This window comes from Parasteatoda tepidariorum, chromosome 5, assembly GCF_043381705.1.
Source record: "Parasteatoda tepidariorum isolate YZ-2023 chromosome 5, CAS_Ptep_4.0, whole genome shotgun sequence".
NCBI classification, from domain to species: Eukaryota; Metazoa; Arthropoda; class Arachnida; order Araneae; family Theridiidae; genus Parasteatoda; species Parasteatoda tepidariorum.
In genome coordinates, this window is record NC_092208.1 from 2,217,427 (window position 1) to 2,240,526 (window position 23,100).

General features: G+C 30.5%; 2 protein-coding genes across 4 annotated transcripts in view; one reads left to right on the top strand and one right to left on the bottom strand.

The window, feature by feature from the left end:
- LOC107451078 (uncharacterized) overlaps nt 1–4,181 on the bottom strand; it is a 13,034-nt gene extending 8,853 nt beyond the window's left edge. The window contains exons 1-3 of the mRNA XM_016067067.3: nt 3,968–4,181; nt 2,978–3,061; nt 1,953–2,036 (exon numbers count right to left, since the gene is read on the bottom strand). Coding sequence (XP_015922553.1) covers nt 1,953–2,036; nt 2,978–3,061; nt 3,968–4,102 — 303 coding nt within the window. The 5' untranslated portion in view covers nt 4,103–4,181. The remainder of the gene's footprint in view (nt 1–1,952; nt 2,037–2,977; nt 3,062–3,967) is intronic.
- Nucleotides 4,182–5,550: 1,369 nt separating this feature from the next.
- The window catches only part of LOC107451144 (PRL-1 phosphatase), a 37,213-nt gene continuing 19,663 nt past the window's right edge, over nt 5,551–23,100 (top strand). Inside the window, exons 1-3 of one of the 3 annotated variants that reach the window (XM_016067153.3) lie at nt 5,551–5,738; nt 6,004–6,165; nt 11,209–11,597. In XM_016067153.3, coding sequence (XP_015922639.1) covers nt 11,481–11,597 — 117 coding nt within the window. In that variant the 5' untranslated portion in view covers nt 5,551–5,738; nt 6,004–6,165; nt 11,209–11,480. Of the gene's footprint in view, nt 5,739–6,003; nt 6,481–11,208; nt 11,598–23,100 lie in introns of those variants that run through there. The other 2 variants (XM_043055426.2, XM_043055425.2) reach the window with 2 other exon arrangements.

The following is a 23,100-nucleotide window of genomic DNA, read 5'->3' on the forward strand; positions in this document are numbered from 1 at the left end:
AGGCAGAAGTGAGTAGTCTTTGTCGATAGATCTCTATTTTAGTATTTTGTCGAAAGCGCTTTTTTTCGCGAATTTATATATGACGAATTTTGATTTATATCACGAATTATACTATAGCACATTTCTAATAGGTTTAACGAATTACATGTCGTTTATTTGAATTCAAATTTATTTTAATGACTTAGTATTTACTAAAAAGATGTAATTTTTTTTTAAAAGAAGAAGTTGTTATATGGATTTGAATGATTGTTTTGAATTCTTAGAATTTTGTGCATTTGCAATGTACCTAAGTTAGTAGCGAGTGAAGCGAGCTTGGTTTGAGAAGCAAACCAAATAAGATTGCGTAGCAATTTTCTGAGGTTGGCGAGCGTTAGCGAGCAGGGGGCGCAGCCCATTAGTGCTTACAAATACCTTCTTAAGTGCTATAGGAATTGAATATCTGAATCATATATACAGTCAAACCCCGTTATAGTGAACATGGTTTATTGTGAACTCCTGGATATAGTGAATGAAATGTTCATTCCCGTGCCTTGTTATACACACATAATAATATTTTTTGTGGATATAGCGAACCAAAAGAAGAGAGAAAATTGGATTTATGCACTTTTTTCTGTCTACGATTGATTTTTTTCATTTTTTAAAAATTTTGAAATTTCTACATAAAATACTTATACCGATTTATAAAACCATCTATTGAGTGTAATGCAGCCATAAGCATTTTTTTTTCTTGTTTGCTTCTTCTATCTCAATTTCCCATCCTTAAATGAAGGCCATCCCTAAATTTTTTGTACGCAAGACGAAGAGCAATAAAAAATAAAAGTTAAAGCATTTTTTGTTACTACATATTGATTTTTAATCAATTTTGTACATCTTCTTATGGGTCATTTATTTAAATAATGTGTAATAAAAGGGACCAGTTCGGAAAAATTAGTGATAATTGTTTGCAGTAGTGAATATAGTGAACTCCCGGTTATAGCGAACCGAAATTTCGGTTACTTGAAGGTTCACTATAGCGGGGCTTGACTGTATTAGATAATTCGGATTGTATAATAGATTGTTGACTGTGTGAAGCTAGGCACAAATGACGCTAGGGGTTAAAATTCGCCTTAAGACTTCCGGGTTACTACTTATTATAATTTATTTTTATACTTTTATACGTTATACTTTATTTTTAAGCCTAAACGTGAAAAAGCGTGCTATCCAATGTTATTATACTAATAATGTTTACAATATAACGCGTTCTTTCAATTCAAATTTCAATTAAACAAGCAACAAAGATATTCGCAAACACGCTATGATGCTGTGGAAAATAGAGTGATAGTTTTTGTAAATATATGTCTGACGTCACAAAGTTATTTTATATGTTCTTTAAGCTGTAATTATTGTATATTTGTTAAAAGAGAAAATGGCAACGATGTTTGTATTCGAATGTTGATTAAATGAAAATGGTGAAAGTTAATGCATTCTGTCAAGTTATTTTCTACTAGAATTATTGTAATCTTGTAAAGTATAGAAATTAAATGGAGTCAGATAATAAATAAGCTGAGTACGACTGAGTGAAATAATATTCAGGGAGATACTACCGACAGATGCAACTCAAACAATATCAAACGGTACTATTTCATTGAAATATAGATAAATAAGGGACAGCACTCAAAACATGGCAAACCAAAAAACATGGCAGTTTATTAATTTTCTTACATTTGTTTTAAGCTCACAACCATCAGTTAGAATTTTTAAATTACAGTGAAATATTACGCTCAAATTTAATCACAAATTACCATAATAAAACTTCATGGAATTTTATGCCCGTTCGCACATCGCCTCGCAAGCATAACATAAGCGGAAGGATACACCGGAAGTTTTCTAAAATGTTTTCCGGATTTAGAAAGCAAATTCAGTCCACCATTTATAGATATAAATAGGAAAATATTAAGAATTGAATATCTTACTTGAAGTTTACACAACATGAGAATGCTATCTGATCTAGCAGCACCCTTTAGACACGCTTTGCAACAGGGGAGTGAGAAACTTTCCTGCAATGCAAACAAATTTATTCAAAAGAAAGGTACTTTCGGGTATAAATCGTAAACGATATTACCATATAATAATAATAAGGGGCCATTTTCATATGAAGCTCGCACCTCCTATTACTGGCGAGTCCCGCTGTGGACTGATCGTTAAGACACGGTTCCCAGCATATCATCGAGGTCAAGCATCAGGGTGGATGACCACTTGGATTAGTCTGCGTAAGGACCGAGGGTGTGTGGTATTGGTCCTCGTTAAACTGTTCTACGGTAAATTGCTCGTCCTCGCTTGCAGATCGTCGGTCTTGCTCCGACCACAGTGCTGACGTGAAATATCCTCAGTGGTAGATGTATCGTATGTTAGAGTACCCTTACCGTCAGGCTAAACGTGGGAGGTTCTCGTAGTCTTGCTCTCCATGTAACGGAAATGCGGGTAAATTCCATCTAAATGTCCTCCGCGAAGGCTAATTTCTCCCAATACTTGATCCAGGAGTCCCCTTGTCTTCTGGATTGGGTTCAAAATTACAAGTACGGAGTTGAACATTAGTAGTCGTAAACCCCCCCAAAAAAATTGGGTCGGCTGTTCAACGACGGTTACGAAAATAAAAATGGGAAAGGGTTAAGACATGGAACCCGTCTTTTCCCCTGATGGCTTGCTCGAGTATTGCCATAGCTAATAATACCCCGTTTCTAGAAGCAGGTTAAGAAAGATTTAAGGTTCAAATAACCTGTTTAAGGAAACTTAAATTTAAGACCTTGGCAATAGCTCATTGTTTAGCTCTGGTGTGACGTAAATTAACTATAACAACAATCAAACTTAAGAAAGTTTGCTTGTGAAAATGATATATGAATTTGGTTAGTAGTTACTTTTGCTGCATCACAATAAATAAATAAATAAAACTCACGTGAGGTCTATTGGCTGAATTTTGTAGCTATAATTAATAACTTACCATGATCACGTCTTGTTTTGTCAGGAGCAAGTGATCAGATGCCAAGTAGGACAAAAATAAATCGCCCTTTTCTCCTGAATAAAGCTAAAGGGAAAGAACAGGATTTTTTTAAAAAATCATAATTCAGTAACACAATATAAATTTTGTTATTTTTTTCAAAAAATTATTTTGATAAAAATGTAAAAGGAAAGTTTATGTAACTAAAATGTTTGGAGTATGCTGAGACGAGCTAATTAACTACTTGAGGGAGTTTAATTAACGACTATGTCAACCTTCATCTATCAAAAGATACCTCTTGTTAGAATCCAGTCAACATGCCTTATATACTAGCGATTTGGTATTCAATATTTGTAGTGGTAGTGACGCCCCATACTTAAGTTACTAGATTTGAATTCCTGCTGGAAGTTTATCTTCTTCTTCTCATTGGCATGACAGCCCACGATGGGCCTTGGCCTTCTCAACAAGCTGGCCTTCTCAACAAGCTAAGTAAGCTAAGATATTTTCTTAGGCTTACTTAAGATATTTTCTTTAAGTTTATCTTCGCTTGATAAAAATAAATTTCTCGGACCTGAATATTTATTATGAAAAAATAAATATTTTAAACACGAACGTAAACAAGTGCAAACCAGTTTCAGTCGCATAAAAAAGTCGCATAAAGCTGAGTAATATCACCTGATAATTTAGATTTTGCATAGAATCTTGTAGTGTATCTAATAATTTGGTCAGGGACCGCACATTTAATGATATTTTTAATTGCATCGGTTTAAAATTGTGAAAGATATCAATTATCATGTCTGCTAATATGAAAAACGCTGTTTTGAGAGAACATAATTTTAAGTTTCGGAAAAGAATTCAAATTTCTTCCTCGCCCGAGTTTATGCTGAAAACGAAGTATTTAAAATGTATTCTATAAAAGATGTAACTAAAAAAAATAGACAATCACTGTTAGTCTCACATATTTATCATAATCTTGATTAAAATCAAGCTCACCTTCCAACCACCATTACATGCAACGGCCATGGTTTCTGTTTCTTCATCTTGATCTTGAAAATTCTTCATTTCATCATTTTTCAGGAATTTTGCATATTTTTTTAATGGCCAAGTAAACTTTGGACAAGCAGCCATTATATTTTAGGAAATTAGTTTTGTGAAGAGATTCTAAAATGCTTCAGTCGCGTAAGTTAAAGTTTTCCTAAACTGTTTAAAAAAGGTTAAATATTGAATTTAAGAATCGTTTTCTTCTTTTAAAGCAAGCGATTTTCTAATACTAGTTTACACAATGAGAAATATTTTTGATGGAATAATTTTTCACAATTATTTAAAAATATTTTATTAATGTCTCTATGAACCAACTCCCAAATTATTCATCTAAATGAGCATTTATAATATAAATAAAATAGTTTTTGAAATAATAATAATACAGTTTAGATTTAAATTAAATCATCTCAATGGACTTATCTATTTTTATATTTTGCATTCAAAACATATTCTAACGAATTATGGGACTGGTGCAGCCGGCTTGATAAGGCGTAGGGCCCATGTCCAAGATGTCGTGAGTTTGATTCCTGCCGGCCGGAAACTTCCCGTGAACAATATGGTGACTGGTGCGCATCAGCCGAGGTCACAAATACCTCCACGTTCCCATAACAAATTAATACCTCTGGGAGCACTCGATCGAAAATTGATCATGATCTGGTTTAAGTGAAAATTACGATCTGCGGATGAATGGAGTATGAATGTGTCCTCCCTTCAAAACGGGTTGTAACGCATGTGTGATGCAGAAGTCGAATTTTTGGCCATAGATGGCGCCACTGAAATGCAAGAAGAAGCACGCACCTCCGCTTTAAAAAGCAAGATTGTCATTATTGACAAGTAACATAAGACAACAACAACAACGAAGTATTCCGAGCGGAAAAACAAAACTTGTTTGATTACCGGATAGTTTGTAACGTAATCAAGTTTCTTCTAATTAAAGTTCTGTCTAATTAAAGCACCTGCATCCAATAGATGTTGTTTGAATTTGCCATTTGTCATAAGGAAGTGAATGCTCTTCATTTGAGTCGTTATTGGGTTGGATCACTTTAGGTGGTCAGAAGACACAAATTAAATTCTATGGACTACCCTGTTATTTTGTTATTGCTTTTCCCTTTTCATTCTTTTTTTCTTCAGAATTGCATGTATTGCTTACAGTTGTCTTTGTAATCTCTCATTATAAATAAAATTAGGATTTCTCTCTTATAAGAATATAAATAAATTTTTTCCTTGTTTATTTACAAATATTTTTCCAATGTGTTTTGGATAATCCTTCTTTAAAAAAGAAGAAATTCTACTTCGAGATCTATAGTCTATATTGTCACTTGCATAAGAAGGAATATCAACTATTTTTCTAATTTAATAAGCGCAAAATGCGATCGAAATGGGCTACATGCGACTTTCCCTTCGCCACCGTTGCGTTCGCGAATCAAGCGGTTCCTAAGGTTCCAATAATATTATTAACGGTTAAAAATTTAAGTTGCCTGTAACCGTTTTGGAAGAGAGCACAGAATTTTGACGTTATTTGGGCCTGTTGTACGGTATTGAGATTTTGGAGCCCGCTCCAAATTCTTCAACTTCTGAGAAGCTTATGGTTGACGGTTGTTAGACGTTTAATTTCATGTGACGACATAATCCTTCATTTAATAATGATTCTTTTATTAATACTTTAAGCATATGTTTTAGAAAATGAAACTACAATAAGAAAGTCAAGCTTCTAAAGAATTATGTAATTCAATTCATGATTTTTACGAACTTAGGAACCATTCTTACTGAATATGGTTCGATCGCTCTACTTTAAATGCACCAACCAAATTTTTAATTCCCAAATATATGTTTTAAATAAGTTTTTATTCTGTTGTAAAAATGTCAAAAGATATTGTCAGTGTGGCATTGAGAAATATTTTGCATTAATATAATTTTCTTTTCTTTTTTAAAACATTTGAATTCTGCTCAAAATCGCTAAAGACAGGAAACTTCTCTCTTCCTTTCAGTTTGTTTTCGAACGCCACCGTCAGAACAGTTTGGAGCAGGAACCGAAAGTTGCGTACCGGGGAACTGACCCATTGTCGCGACGAATGGTCTGAATACATCAAAAATTTTCTTTGCATTGGATTTCCTTCATGCTGGACGCTTCAATGTGTATCGACTTAGACGTAAGACTTTTTAATGGTTAAAAATCATAATTTACAATATCTCACTGTATGTATCAAAACTAGTGCTTTTCATTTCCTGTAATTACACTGGCTTCCTCAGGGTCATGGCATTTATTATGAAAGTTGACATTCATAACATTGGTTGCTTAATTTTTAATGAATGGTTGTTACATGGATTGTTTTACATCATTGTGTTGATGCCCATATTCCAAATTTTCAGTCAATTTGTGTGATTTTCATGAGCTGAGCGCAGAATTACAAATTTTGTTTTATTGATTAACAGAATGCTACTTTCTTAATGTTCCCTCTCTACTGGTAAAATTTTTCGATTGAAATTAATTTTCATTTCTCTGAAAGTTTAAATTTTCTGTTATTTTAATTACTTTGCGAATGCTTGCATGTGTATCAAAATTTCGTAATGAGTATGTAGGAATGGTTTTAGTCAGGGTTGGGTTTTTGGACAGGACACTTGTGTTATACTGTCTTAAACTGACTAAAACTGTCCTATACTGTCTTAAAGTGTCCAAAACCTTCAACATTTGTATAAGGTATAAATTCTATGTGTGAAAACCATTGTACATGTAATAATTACATATATAAAAAAATATTCGATACTTTTTATGTAATCTGCTTTAACTTATTAAAGGAAAATAATATATTACATTGAAATATTTATAACTTTTGAAGCTCCCTAATGCATTAAATAACAAAAGTGAATACCTTATTCCTTAAATATGGACAAATTGCTTCTATTACTGATAAATTATGTTTTTGCATAAGGATAAATAAATGCAATATTAAAAATAATCTATTTTAATGATTACAAAAAATTGCCTGTTTCTTGTCACAAAAATTAACCTTTTATTTTTCAGAATATTTTTTTAAATTTGAATAATTTCACACAGTTTTGGACAGGACGGCTTAAACCGTGGATTAATCCATTCTGTCCTAAACCTTGCCTACTCTGGTTATAGTACAAGGTAGTTTTCATTTTATTTAGCTGTCTGCATTGTTATTATTATTAAATAAGGAACATATGTTTATTATTAATAAACATACATTTTTTATTATGTTTATTATTATTAAATAGTGTTTTTTATTTTATTTTATTATGGATAATGTTACTTTCCATTTTTTCATATTCTAATATGTTAGCATTAAACATTTTGAAAGTATAATATGTTCATTCAATTAATTAATTTTGTTTCAATCCCATATTGAATTTTACGCTGATATCTTGAACAATTTATAATATGCCAGCCATTATGCATCTTTAAAGACAATGCAAATCAAGTCTATAAGAAGGGTACTAACTTAGTGACTGTAATAGTTTTTCCCTCACTTGTTTACAGTTCTTAACTATGTTGCTTTTTAATTATTAATAAATTTAAATTTCTTTCTGTCAATTCAATTCTTGATTTCTATTTCTCAAAATATCTTTTTATAAAAACGGACCCTTCACAAAATATTATAACTTAAAAACGGACCCTTCAGAAAATGATTTTTCTATTAAACGGACCCCTCACAAATTTGTTTATCTTCATTATTGTTTTGTTAATCGAATAAACCCTTCTCAGGAAGAGGGGGGGGGAGAAATACGGATGCAAACGAATTAAGTTTTGTCTTTGACAGACGTTTCTTCCTTTATTCGTCCAAAATGAATATTCTGCATTCAGCAGTATAGGCTAAATATCAAATATTTGTATGTTGCATCTCTAATTTTGAAGCAGCAATTGCCATTTATTTTTGCAATCAGATTTTTTTTATTATAATTTCACAGTGCTGAGCATAATCTTTTATCTATTTATAATTTAAAAACTCCTTCAAAAAGTTTTTTGCAATAATCGGACCCTATTTGCACAAATTCATAAAAACAGGACCCTGGTTGAAAGAATGTGACCTAACGCTTAGTTTATATTCACAAATGACGAGTAATTTTTTCAAAATTTTGCAATAAACCGGACCTATCACAAAATCAGGGATGTGATTCTTCCGCGGCTTTGCAGATTTCCGCTTTTTGTCAGATTTTTCCTGCTAATTTCCGCGAAAAAAAGTTTTTTTTGAGCAAGTTAAAATATTTTATTAGGAATTTAATTTTCCTCGGAGCGAAAGTAATGAAGTCCTCATTCCTCCCTCTGAAGTTTCTCTAAAACTCATTTCCTTGGGATAAAACTGGTTGACCTTATACAGGAATGAGATTTTTCGTTTTTGCCTCTCGAATTTCAGCCTTTTTATCAAAAACTCAATTCTCTAAAAGTTTCGTTTTTTTTTAAATAAATATCCCGCTTTTTTTTTTTTTGAAAATTCAGTCTTTGAAATAAAATAATTATATTTATTTACGATTTTCAAAGATAAACAGAAAATTCAAACTATGTCTAGCTGCTAACCCTTCCGTATTTTTACTTATTTTAGCTATTTTCTCCGCTTTTACACACAGAAAATAAGATTTTCCGTGTTTTTATTTGTCCGCCGGATAGCTCGTATTTTCGCAATTCTGACGTTGTGACTCTGTTGTCTGGTGTAAAAGCAAACTGGGAAAAAAATATAGACGTGGATTTGCGGTGAAAATATTTATTTGCTCATTCAATTAATCTTGAAAATTTCTATTTATTAGGTCTAAACAAAAACAATACAAGCAAGCCTTTTGGAAATCCCAAGTCCAGAGTCTATAAATATCTCGATTCTTATGCACGCGATTTTAATATCAATCATTGATTTTCATATTTACCTGATTTAAAAGTTGCACATTGCGATTCTTATTTACGCAATCCAATATCGTGTTTTGTATTTATGCATTTTTAAAATCGCGATTTTATTATCAAACATCAATTTTCGTATTTACCGGATTTGAAAGTTTAACGTTGGGATTCTTATTCAGCCGATTTAAATATCGGACATTGCGATTCTTATTTACGAGATTTAAAAATCCAATATAGCGATTTGTATTTACGCGGTTTTAAAAACCCTATGTAGTGATCCGTATTCACGCGAGCTTAAAATCCAATGTCGTGATTCGCTACTGCGGTTGTAATATCAAACGTCGGTTTTCGTAATTATACGTGCTTTAAAAATTAGACATTGTGATTTGTATTCACACGATTTAAAAATTATGCATCTTGATTCGTATTTACGTGATCTAAAAATTATGCATCATGACTTGTATTTTCGCAATTTTTTAAAATTCAATATAGAGTTTCATATTCACGTGATTTAAAAGCTTCATATCGGGATTCATATTCATACAATTTTAAAATTAATCATCTGGATTTATAATCACATTTCTTACAAGTTTAAAAATCACACTTTTTTCGTCAAATTTTTGTGTGTGTGTTTATATATATATATATATATATATATATATATATATATATGTNNNNTATATATATATATTCTTTCCTTCTTGGATTTCCTCTTTTTTACTTTCTGACTACTCTCATCCCTGCAAAATGTCTGGACAGACTCCTGGCTGTAGGAGATATTTCTTTAAAGTGAGTTGTCGCGCAACTACAATAACTATGATGTCAAATGGATTTTAAACTTGCTAATTGTTTTTAAAAATAAAAACGTGTCAACATTTGCCCAGGGTTGGTTACAATTTCTACCTTCTGTCTCTTTCTGTGATTTTTTTTAGTTCAGTTTCTTTTCGGCCATTACCTGGAAGTTGCTGAGACAATGTTTTCACTACAGCGCAAGAATCTCTCATATTTTTTTCTTTTCTCACATTAAAAAATTATTACCGCAAGAAGTTCGCGTTCTATTGATCAATTTTAAAATGCGGGAATCTCTCATATTTTGGAAAAAAATTTCGTCTTACGCCATTTTGAAAAAGACAGCTACGGCAAGTGTTGAGAAAAAAAAGTCCTGTATAATAAGTTGTTTAAAGTTTGCTCTATTTTTAGCTGTTAATGAAGTACCAAACTCCCTCATCAACAATTTACAGCAATTTGTAAAAGTATGTTGGAAAACTATGCTGGAAGACCTAACAAGAAGTATGAACATGGAACCGTTTTTCTTCTATAATGAAAACACTGCCGAAATCTTCCTTTGTTCTGTACTTTTATTATATTTCTCTGTCCAAGATTATTTCACTTTCTTAGAAATATACTTATTCAAGAAATTGTTTTTAAAACCCATAAGAGTTTTTTTTTATAGATTATTTATTTTCCTATATTAGTTTCTTGATGTTCACTTAGAGTTCTTAAATGTCTTTTGCCAATGTTAAGATCCCCGTGGCGACATTGTCGCAGAACGTTCCCGAATTCCTGCAGAAGGATTTTTCCATTAGGAAATAAGAAAATTATGCTTTTCTTTTCTTCAGAATTGTATTAAGAACGTGTATTTATTTTTTATTAAAGTTGTATGGTTTAGTGTATTTTATTTAAACTCTAAGGAACATTTACTGTTGAGCTTTGAGGAGAATTCCTACAGACAGAAAATCTGTGGCTGTCTGTTGCTATGGTAATGAGGAAGAACCCATTTCTAATGAGGGTGCAATGGAGGAATGAAGGTGGCGATAGGTTTATTCACGATAGCCTATGCCAGTGTTTCCCAAACTTAAGACTTTTGTGTACCCTTTCTAAACTTTTACCACTAATAAAAAATTGAATGTCTTTTTTACCATTAAAAAAAATTGCACAAAAGTTGAAAATCACAACTGGCTGTTGACACCGCTAATTGTTAACTGTTAACTCTGCAAAAAATAGCCGATAGAAAAATACGTAATCGTAAATTTTCATGTCTAGCTTTGTTTTTAAAAAATCTTTTTTGAAATTTTCGTTTGTTGCAAGATATTTCGCATGAGAACGCATACCCCCGCTAAATTGTTCCTGTACGCAAACCACACTTTGAGAAACACTGACCTATGCCAAGATCAAGACAAAACTATTCACCCCCACAACCCTATGGGAAGTGACTTTTCCTCGTAACCATGGTACCGCCAGACTGGTGTCTGGGGGAGTTCTCCTGAAAGCCGCACTATAGCTTTTGTTATTGTTGATAAGATTGAGCTATGTGTTTTTGATAAAATTAAATTTTTTTTTTCAGGCTAATCAAAATCAATCTTTCTTATTGATGGAAGTGCTGGTAGGAAGTGACGAATATTGCCGTGCTCAGCACAAATAAGCGTTGCCAAATCTAGTGAAAAATTAAGTGTATATATTGTTTTTACTCTTTTTATCAGAGACCTATACTTCCAAAGCCTCTACATATGGGTTAAATTACGTCCAAAATTAAAAACATTTTTAAGCAAGAAAGTACTTTTGAACAAAATTTCTTGTAAATTGTTCTTTTTCTAAATTAAGTGGGGAACACAAGGAATGACCAGTATGAAGCAGAAATCAATGCGACCTGGACCATCCGAAATAACCTACAAAAACATGAAATTTCTCATAATGGATCGCCCGACAGATGCTACCATTCCCGTCTTGTTAGAGGTAAATTTCTTAGATAAATTTTACATTAAAAAAACTGCTCTTATTTATATAAATTTGATTCTATCAGTGATTTAAGCTTGACACATTGTAATTATATTTGGGAAGGTCAACGCCCATCCTGGGCTGTCGAGCCTTTGATGATGAATTATAATTCTATATTCAGGGTATCCGCACACCTGGAAATTCATGAAATGTGATTTTAACTTTTTTAAAAAAAATCATGGATTTAGGTTGCTGAAAAATCTAAATTTTAAAATGGAACCCCCCCCCCCAATTTCATAGGGATCCGAATATCTGAATTTGTAATAAAGTCCCCTCTCACAGTCATATTTTATTAAAATATAAAATTGTTTATCGTGTTCTTTAAAAATTATAGTGCTAAAAAATGAAAGAAAAAAACATTTCTAGAATGAGTTATCTTTTAAACTTCTGTGATTTCAGAATTTTTGTTATTTATTTATTTTTTTGTTTTATCAATTTAAAATTCTAGCTGAAGCAAGCCAGCCATTGGCAAATTTTTTTATTCCGAAATACGAACAAAAAAAATCAGGAGTATTTCTTTTCTTCCCAATGAACCAAGAAAAGTATCTTTAGAATATAGTTCTGCAGAAAAAAAGAAGAAAAAATTATTTGCTTTTGTATTTTTTTCAGCTATTTTATTTCTTCAACTCTTTCTTTACGCTGTTTTTTAAATTTAAAATCTTTTAATATGAAGATGCAGAGTATAACAGTTTTGGTTATACAGTAGGGAACCGATTATCCGGAGCGATCGGAGCCATCGCTATTCCGGATAACTGATTTTTCTGGTTTTCTGAATTGCTACAAAAAGCAGTTTTTTTTATTGTTAAACCCAACTGAAAAAAAAATTTAGAGATAATCTTAAAAAGAAGAAAAAACGATGGAGCAATACACTAATGATTATTTCCAAAATGATTTTAAGGTAAACATCTTTCCTAATCCGCAAGAAAAATCCTAAAATCTTGTGAGGAAAAAACTTTTTTTTTAAAGAATGGCAGGAAAATGTATCAAATTTTGTTCCGGTTTTTTGGTTTTCTGATTTCCGGATAACGGGTTCTATACTGTACCTATTATTTCTATCAATGTTATTATAATGTGTTTTTAAATTTATTGTTGTGTTTTTGTTGAAGAAAATAGTAACTTCTGTAAGTCATGAAAAATTCTTGGAATTAGTCATGGAAAGTCATGGATTTGAAAATCTGAAATGTAGCAGATACCCTGTATATTACTTGTTATGTTGGGATGTAACCAGTGGTCAGAAAAACCACATTTCCTTTTTAGTTAACTACAACTACTTCATTACAATTGTTGTTACCTACAATTATAACTACTTTTCTTTTATTTTAAATGTAGCAATTATAAGCTACTTTCGAAATATAGCCTCTACTTTGCTACTTTTACAAGACAAACTTAATTGGAAGACTTGATTTTCACCAATAATCAAAATGATTTTGTATAAAAAATTGGTTTGATTAAATGTGAGGAGATACTAAAAATGTTTTAATTCATTTTTACGTGAAAAAGTTTTTTTATTCTAAAGCAGCTTTTACGAGTTTGTTCTTTTTACCTTCAACCTAGCCTTTTCTCGACAGTGATTTAAGAAATGCTAGGTAATTATCAAATTTTTGTGACTTAAGTGATCAATGCTTATTTTATATCCTTCATAAGAAGTACAGTATGTATCATTATATTATACAATTCAGATTGTTATAAATTTTATGTATTAGTTATAAATTATATGCATATTTACGTATTACATTTGCAAGTATGTGTGTAACTAAAATGTAAACATGTATTTGCTTAAAATATATGTACACATGATTGTACCCAAAATTTATGCATCAATATGTAAACAAGATAGACACACATACAATGTGAAAAAAAAAACTGACCACCCTGAATAAACATGGCGCGTAGCGTTTTTAAAAAGTGCTTAAAGGTGCTTTTTTTTTATTGGGTGTTTTTAAAAAGTTCTTAATTCTCCCTTTTCAAAAAAGAGATTTCTGAAAGTAAGTGTCTAATTTTACCACATATTATGTAAAAACCTGCTTTTCATATTTTTCTATTAAACATTTTCACAATCCATTCAACCAGAATCAATTTTGTTCATTTTTTAATGGCTAATATAATCAAGGAAAGAGTTTGTCAAATTCTAGTTATTTTTTCATGCTCATGTAATGTCTTTGAAAATTATATTGCATTTTGTTAATGTGCATAGTGCTTAAAAGGTGCTTATTTTTTGTTGAAAGGTTTAGCTACGCACCCTGATAAGTTTTGATCCAGTGAAAGGATCTTTACGTTCTAGGACTCAATCTGAATAGTTCGAGAGGATAACCGCAAATATGCTAAATAATTAATGTAAAAAATATTTACACAAAAATGTGCTTTATAGTTCCTGTTAAATCGAATTTTAAAAATGTCTGATATTTAAAACTAGATTTCTCAGGAACAACTCAACTGATTTTTCAAAGTATCAGATGTAGATCATATTAACGCTCTGCCACAGAAGCATTTTCATTGTGTACATTGATGTGCCTGCAAAGGATTTGAACAATCAGATTTGAAATTTTTTTCCCCCGTTTGAAGCTTGTTTTTATTTTATTTAACTACTGTTAAAAGTAGTTGCTAGGAATCGCTACAAATTACTGTTTTTTCGTATTGCACTACTCACTACAATGCTTTTAAAAAGTAGCCCACTACACTACGAAAAAAGTAGCTATTGCAGTAGTTTTGCTACTTCCAACCACTGAATGTAACAAATATTTGGTCACGAGGATGAGTGACTGAATGTAAACAATGTTAAAAGCTTCTTAAAACGGGTAGAAAACTTCAGGTGTGTCCCACTCGTGTTATGCTTACGAGGCTATGTGTAAACCGGCTTAATATTCCAGGAAACCTAGTGACAGAATTTTTTCAAGCTATCTGCAACAAAACTTTAGCAGTAATATATTTCTGCAAGTTACTTTATATAATACCAAACATATATGTTACTCATTTAAAATAACAAACGCGCCATGTTTACCAAAAACTAGCGATGTAGCGAATAGTGATGGAGCCCGAATACTTACTTTTCAAAAATTTCTCTTTTGATTGTAATTAAAGTAATTTTCAAATTTTAAATTAAAAATGAAATAAATATTAACAAAATTGCTTTTTTAATCTTTGTGTATTTAAAAAAATTTTAATAATAAAAAAATTTTAAAATCGAAATAATTAATAATAGCATATTTTAGTTATAGTTATACTTGTAATTTATATGCTATTTTATTTAAGATAAGAACTCATCACATCTATTCTTAACTTTCTTTTTTATCAGAAAAATTATTAAAACTCAGAAAATTAACAACTTTTTAAAAAGTTTCACTTTTGAAATTTTAATTTTGTAATGAAATAATTTTCAAATTTTAAATTAAAACTGAAATAAATATTAACAAATTTTATTTTTTAAACTTTCTATATTTTAAAAAAACTTTAGCAACATGATGTATTTTTTGTAATATTTTAAATATCTTGATGCCAACAATAAGGCTTTCACAAATTTAAATAATTAATAATAGCATATACTTCATTATTCGGCCGGATAACTTCAGTATTCGGCTAAAGGGCCGAATACCGGATAGTGGCCGAATATTCGTTACATCCCTACCAAAAACTATATAAATTTTTTATTCTAATCAGTGTTCTCACTACAGCGCGAGAACGCTAGAATCTCGCATTAAAAAATTATTGACACGAGAAATTCGCACGCTGTATAAATCGATTTTAAAATGCACGAGTCTCTCGAATTTTGGAAAAAATTTAGTCTTCCGCCATTTTTAATAAAATCCGACATTTTGAAAAAGACATGAAAACATCTATGTCAAGTGTTGAGGGGGGGGATGTGTCCTTTATAATAAGTTGTTTAAAGTTCTATTTTTAGCTGTTAATGAATTACCAAACTCCTTCATCGACAATTTACAACAATGTGTAAAAGTTGAAGTCTGTGAAAACAGTGCTGGAAGACCTAACAAGAAGTAAGAACATGGAAATAACCTCAACGCACTTCACTATTCTATAGCAGAAATAATTGAAAAGCCTATGCTGGCAGATGTAGAGGATAGGAAAGTGTGTGCATAATGCTACAAATTTCGTTAGTGATTTCGAATAGTTCAGCATCTGCCATTTAGCACCCAAGACTGAATTAAAACAAAATATCGTAACTGATGAACATTTGAGCAACCTAATGAGAGTAGCTGATGAAAAAGTAGATGTAGAACATTTTCGATATGATGATGCAGCAAAAATATTCAATGGTTTAGAAATTAGAAGATGTTAAAAATGTATTATAATTAAAGAAATATTTTTTTCCCAAGTCTATTCGTGTTTTTTTAATTTTTAGAAATCTCACCCAGTTTTTGAGAAAGGGTGAGAAGTTTCTTTTTTGTAATGAAAACACAGCTAATATTATGGGTGATATTCTTGCATTTTGTTGAAAGGAAAATGCACTAATTATTTCCTACTTCGCTTTTTGCAAATGATAATCACAATAAAAAAATCGTGATTGCCAAAAAAAAGGTAACCAACGAAATCATGCCACTCGGACTCCGCAAAAAGGGGTTTGGTCGAATGCATGTTTCGTTTCAAGATTCTAATTGTAAGATGATTGTAATAAATATCGTGTTCAAGATGATTGTATCAGATGATTGTAATAAATATCGTGTATCAAGATGTATCAAGATTGTAATAAATATCGTGTATCAAGATGATTGTAATAAATATCGTGTTAAAATATCAGATTTAAAAACTATTGAGAAAACAATAGCAGCCAAAAAATCGATAGAATCGTTGCCCTAAAAAGTAAATACTCAAATGTGCTATTCGAATTGTCCATTATGTTTGAAATATATCAGGATATTTAAAAACCATGTGAAATTCAATAACTGTCGAAAATACAATCGGAACATTACATCTATTAACGATACTATCGGCGTAAATTGAGCATGCTAGAAATTGATTTTCTACATGCCTGATTTGTGTGTAATTTTACCGTTCATAAGGGTTTCCCGTAAATTATAAATTCTAACTGGTTTGCCGTCTTTTGAGTGTTCCTTATATGGCTATATTTGTGTAAAATATCACAGGTAACTATTTTTTGGGTTACATCTTGCAGGGTGTAGTATGCCTGCGGAGTCTTCCAAATTCTTATGTTTGTTTGGTTAAAATTTAAAAATTGTGTTATATTCAAGGTATGCACGCACCTGGAAAGTCATGCAAAATCATGGAAGGTCATGAATTTCGGTATTAAACAAATTTTGTCATGAAATGTCATGATTTTAATTATTTTTTATAAAAAATCATAGAAAGTCATGGATTTTGGTCACCGAAAAATTTTATTTTTAAAGTGGAGTCCCCCCCCCTATTTCATGGTGTTCCAATAAAAGAATAACAAAAAAAAATTCTTATCATGTTCTTTAAAAATTATGGTGTTCTTTAAAAAAATAAAGGAAAAAACATCATTTCTAGAGCGAAGTATTTTTTAAACTTCTGTGATTTAAGAATTGTTATTTATATTTTTCATTTTATCAATTTAAAATTCTAGCTGAAGCAAGCGAGTCATTGGCGAATTTTTTTTAAAATTCTGAAATGAGAACAGAAAAATCAGGAGTATTCCTTTCCGATGAACAAGAAAAGTATTTGCTCAGATATTTTATTGCTTCCACTCTTTCCTTATCTGTTTTTCAAAATTTAAAATCAATAAATATGAAGATGTAGATTACAACAGTTATGGTTATACCTATCATTTTAATTAATGTTATTATAATGCTTTTTAAATTTATTGTTGTGTTATTGTCGGAGAAAATAGTAACTTTGTTAAGTCATAAATTTGAAAATCTAAAATGCAGCAGATACCCTGTATATTGTATAATAATATTTGATGACACCCTTTTTCAAGCTTAGGCATTAAAATCAATCGGATGTAGAGACCCAGAAGTTAACCCCCTAGCGAAAGCCGGAATCTGCTTCGCTTTGCATAGTCAACCATACATATCGGTAGTCGTCCCTTTTGCCGAATATTCTGCTAAGTATTATTTGGAAAATTATTTTTCAACAGAGTTTTTCAGGGATAAATTCTAAACGAATTTAAAAAAAAAAAAAAGAATCTAAAATCATATTTTTTCATGGTGCGTAGCGTTTTTAAAAAATGCTTAAAGGTGCTTATTTTTGATTTTCGTTATGTAAAAGCCATTAAAGGTGCTTTTATCATTGGATATTTTTAAAAAGTGCTTAATTTTCCATTTTCAAAAATTAAATTTTTTCGTTGTCATGTTGATTTTCACCACATATTATGCATTAGCGTGCTTTTCAATTTGTTCTATTCAACGTTTTCACAATTCATTTAAGCATACCGTTGTCCATTGCGTCACGTTCATGCAACGTTTTCACAATTCATTTCAGCATACTGTTGGTCCTTAGCATATGAAAGCGCCAATCATTTTAAATGTTTGATGAAATACTTGCTAGTTCGCATGTTTGTCTACTGTGCTAGGTTCGGTGAGATTCCTGCACTCTCGTGTGCAACTCTGCTACATTTTGCAAGATATTCTCAATTTCAGACTTCATTTTCCACCCTCTGATATTGAACCTAAAAATCTTGATATTTTAGCATGGTTAATACAATCAAAAAAATAGTTATTTGACAGAAACTAGTTATTTTATCATGATCATGTAAAGTCTTTGAAAACTATTTTGCATTTTGTTAATGTATATAGTGCTTAAAGATAGTTTTTGAGTGCTTAAAGAGTACTTAAAAAGTGCTTATTTTTTGTTGAGAGATTTGGCAAAGCACCCTGTTTTTGGTATACATTACTCGAAATAGTTATTACAAATATTTGTTAAGTTGGTTAATTGATTTTCTGAGAGACTCTTGGAAAAGCGAAATTTGAAGAATTCAAACTAGATTATTTTATTCTGAGTTTTTTAATGCTGAGTTTTTTTTTAAAATTCAGGCAAGTTAATTTTCAACACCTTATGTTTTAAAAATTGAAAACTGTTCTTAATTTTTTTTTTGCTTGTTTTTTGTTTTAACTAATGTGAAACATGTTAATGGGGTGATTGTAATACTCTTTTATTCTCTGTTATTCTTTTATTGTCAATTTTTTCCCTCGTGGCTATATGGCGACATTGAAGCAGAACGATATCAAATTCTTGCAGAAAGAGTTTTCTTATGAGAAGTAAAAAAAATTGGTTCCCTACAAAATGTGAGAACACTGCCTATAAATATTAGAATAAATACATATTACATATTCAATTTAAAAAAAAAAATAAATAAATTCCGAAAAGTTTTTTTTTCAAGTTGATGCTTCTTTAACTTTAAATTTGTAACATGTGTATTTGTTATTGTTAAAAGTATCTATCAGAAAGATATTAGTACTGGAGAAGTTTGTTGCAGAAAGCCTGAAGAATTCTGCCATAGGGCTTTTTTCTTGTATGTTAAAACCAGGGTTGGCAAGGTTAGGACAGAATGGATTAATCCACGGTTTAAGCCGTCCTGTCCAAAACCCCTATGTCCAAAACTGTCTTAAACTGTCCAAAACCCTTTTACTCAAATTATGTCACAATTTTATCTGAACAATATTTAAGAGGTAAAATAAACATAGAACTAATAACATATTGATAATTAGATATACTAGAGAATATTTGTTTTTAAAAGTAAAATGTTTTATTAATATTGTTTGACTCTTCAATTTAAACAAAGGAAGATTAATCAGTAATCAAGTTCAATTGGTCCTCTCATTCAATAGTACATAACAGAAGTTTTGCCTTGCCATGCAGGTTAAAATATTAGGGACTAAGTGCTTGGTTCATCATAAACAGGTTTATTTATCTATAGTACTATTCAAGAATACTTTTATTTCATTCATGTACAATTCTTTTAGCATAGTGGTGATACATCACCAGTGTCAGTAACTGAAACTGATGTTATGCCCTTCAAAACTATCAATATATTTTTCAGTTATTCTGTATTTTCAATTTAAACTAATATATTTATATTTAAAAACACTTTTTTTTTAAAAATAGATGTCTTTTTTATTATCCTGTGATGCGGAAATTATAAAATTTTTTTAAAAAAATATTGTGAAAAATAAAAGGTTAATTTTTGAACAAATTTAGTACTTTTTTAAGAAAAATTATTATTTTTTAATATTGCCATATTTATCCTCATGCAAAAATATTATTTATCAGTATTAAAAACATATTTATATTTAAAGGATTAAGTATTTACTTCTGTTGTTCCATGAATTGTGGAGCTTCAAAAATTATAAACCTTTTCCTACTATATTATATTATTTTCGTTTAATAAGTTATAGTAAATTGTATAGAAAATATCAAATATATATTGATACATGTAATTATTATGTGTACAATGGTTACACCTATAGAATTTTTACCTTTTACCAAAGTTCAAGGTTTTGGACACTTGAAGACAGTTTTACCCAGTTTAAGACAGTAAAACCCACGCGTCCTGTCCAAAACCAGTTTAGGACGTCCTAAACCCCAACCCTGGTTAAAACAGATAAAACATCGAATAATGTGATTCTCAGTAGTAATTATCATTCAAAAAAAGAATTTTTTTTCCTGTTTCTTTTTTGATTTTTTATTAGCTTTTCTTTTTATCAGCGTGTTTATTATGTCAGAAGAGCCTTTCTAATGAATGTTATTCTATTATTGTAATTTTTTTCTAAAGATACAGCAATGTGAGGAAGATGAAGTAAGATTTTTAGCTTTAAATCTGTAGTGTATCTACCACTACTAAAATATAATTCCCATTTACTAGTATATAAGATATGTTAACTCGATTCTATGGAGGGGTACCTTTTCATAGATGAAGGTTGACATGGTTGATAACAACCCTCCTCACATTGTTAACCCAGACATGAAGTGAACACGTCTACCTTTACAGAAACTCCCACTTCAATTTGAACACGCCTACTTTGATGGATGGTCCACGTTGAGCAGTTGGCTTGCTACTTGTGACTGCAGCATTATCCGTCTCCTCGCGCTGTTGTTGCTAAGTTTCCATCACGTATATACTCTACTGCTAAAGGCAACACAGGAAAGACCACGACCGTGAACTTAATACAGCCCTCACGATCAGCACTCAAAAAGTACGGTGATCTTAATACAGCTCTCCGACTTCTCACGAAACAGCAATGAATCAACTAGTGGCATTCGTTCATCGAATTCTATCACAGATATAATTTTGGTGGGGGGAGAACTGTAATATATCTTCCACTACAAAAATATTATTGCAATTCACTAGTATATAAGATATGTTAACTTGATTCTATGGTGGGGTGGGGTACCTTTTCAGAGATGAAGGTTGACATGGTCGTCCACAAATCTGATTAAAATTTAAGAACAATTTTTGTTTTGATTCTTATCTAGCTTTTTTTTCCCCAAAGCTTTTTATAGACGTTTTAGTTATGACGTGGTAATTAAAAAGGTCTTTATTATATGTAAATCTTTTTTAAAATATTGTAATCTGAAAACTGAATTGTTTAGCTTTAAAAAAAATGTTCAAAAATTAAGATTGATTTTTAGTTTTTCTGTTTTGTTTCTGTATATGATCTTTGTCTTTTATTGGCATTTTTATGATAGTGCTGCATTTTTAAAAGAGTTTCTGTTCTGATAGACATTATCTCTTTTAATATTTTATGGAAAACATTTTTATCTTTGATAATTCGAAATGCCCCGTGGCAAAATCACGGCGACATTATTGCAGAATGTTACTGAGTTCTTGAAGAAAAATTTTTCCTTTGGGAAGTAAAAAAATTTGGTTTTTGTTTTCTGCAAAAATTTTTGAACGATATCTTTTCTTCAGAATTACATTCTAAAGATGCTATTTTTGTGCATGGGAGTGGAAAAAGTGCTTATAATTTTTCTATTCTCATTTGAGAGTAATGAAGTAAAAATATTGGTTTTTTTCTGCAGAAGATTTTGTTTCATTTTTTTGTCAGTTGATTTCCTCACATTTTTTTGAAATCCGATATTTTAAATATTATTTATTACAACAGCTGAATCTTGAAATGAAAACACATATTTGTAACCCACTCTTTAAAGAGTTCAGTGAGTAAATTTTTTTTTTTTTTTGGTAGTTACTGCTATGGATTTCACTCTTTTTTATAATTTTTAAAAAATTTTTATGGTGACTTACAAAGAAGAGGAAAAAGGAAATAATTTGTCTGTTTTCTTCTGATAAAATGCTAGAATATCACTTAAAATATTATAATAAAAGAAATATTACATATTTAATTTAAAAAATTACGCTTTTTCGGAAAAGTTTTTTTTTTCTTTTGAAGTTGACACTTTTGTTACGTTAAATTAGTTACATGTATATTTGTTATCATTAAAAGTATCTTGCAGAAAGATATAGGGGCTTGTTGCAGAAAACCCTAAAAAATTCTGTCACAGGGCTAAATAGTATCTCACTATATTATCTTAAACATTTCTATAAAAGTTTTTTTTTACCATTATGCCAGAACAATAATACAGCTAAGTTTTGATTATTTTTCAATGACTACTATATTCTAAAAAAATTTTGCTATTTGAGCCTCTTTCTTTTTGTTGCCAAATCACAAATAGTGATTTGGCAGGATACCGAATACCAAATATTCGATATCCTGCCAAATCAGTATTTGTTACATCCCTAATGTTATGTTTAATTCTGTATATTGAAAACAGAATTGATGCAATATTCTGTATATTTAATTTTGTTCTGTGTAAAACTAGTATCTGTAAATGCTCCATATATTTTTATATTAATGTATTTGTTACATACCCACAGCAGTTTTCAGTTAGTGCAGTAATTGAGAATAACAGAGTTTGTTCTCTTCCTCAAAATCTCTAAATGGTAGTTGTTCTATAAAGCTGTTTGAAGACAAGAGTGATATATTGTTTAGCATGTAACTAGCATTTTTTAAAAAACTTATTTCAATGCATTCATTGTTTTTCATTTTTTATTGCTTATTTTGAGATGATTTTCTTCTCATCTGATTGCAAAAATTTAAAAGTATCAGCTCAGTTGTCAAACGTCAGCAATACTTGTGAGTCTGCATGTGCGTCTGCTGCTCTAGGTTCCGTGAGATTATTGCACTCTCGTGTGCAACTCTGCTGCATTTTGCAAGATGTTCTCAATTTCAGACTTCATTTTCCACCCTTCCATATCAAACCGCAAGATTTCTAGATCATTTTATTATCGCTAATATAATCAAGAAAAAGAGTTCTCTGTCAGAAACAAATTATTTTATTGTGATCATGTAAAGTCTTTGAAAATTAATTTGCATTTCGTTAATGTTTATGGTGCTTGAAAATATATTTTGAATGTTTAAAAAATACATAAAAGGTGTGTTTCGATTTGTAAGTTTTTGAAATGACATAAAAATGAGCTTACCTGTAATTTCTTGCTGTGATAAAAAAAAAATGATTTATCTGAAAAATATGAATT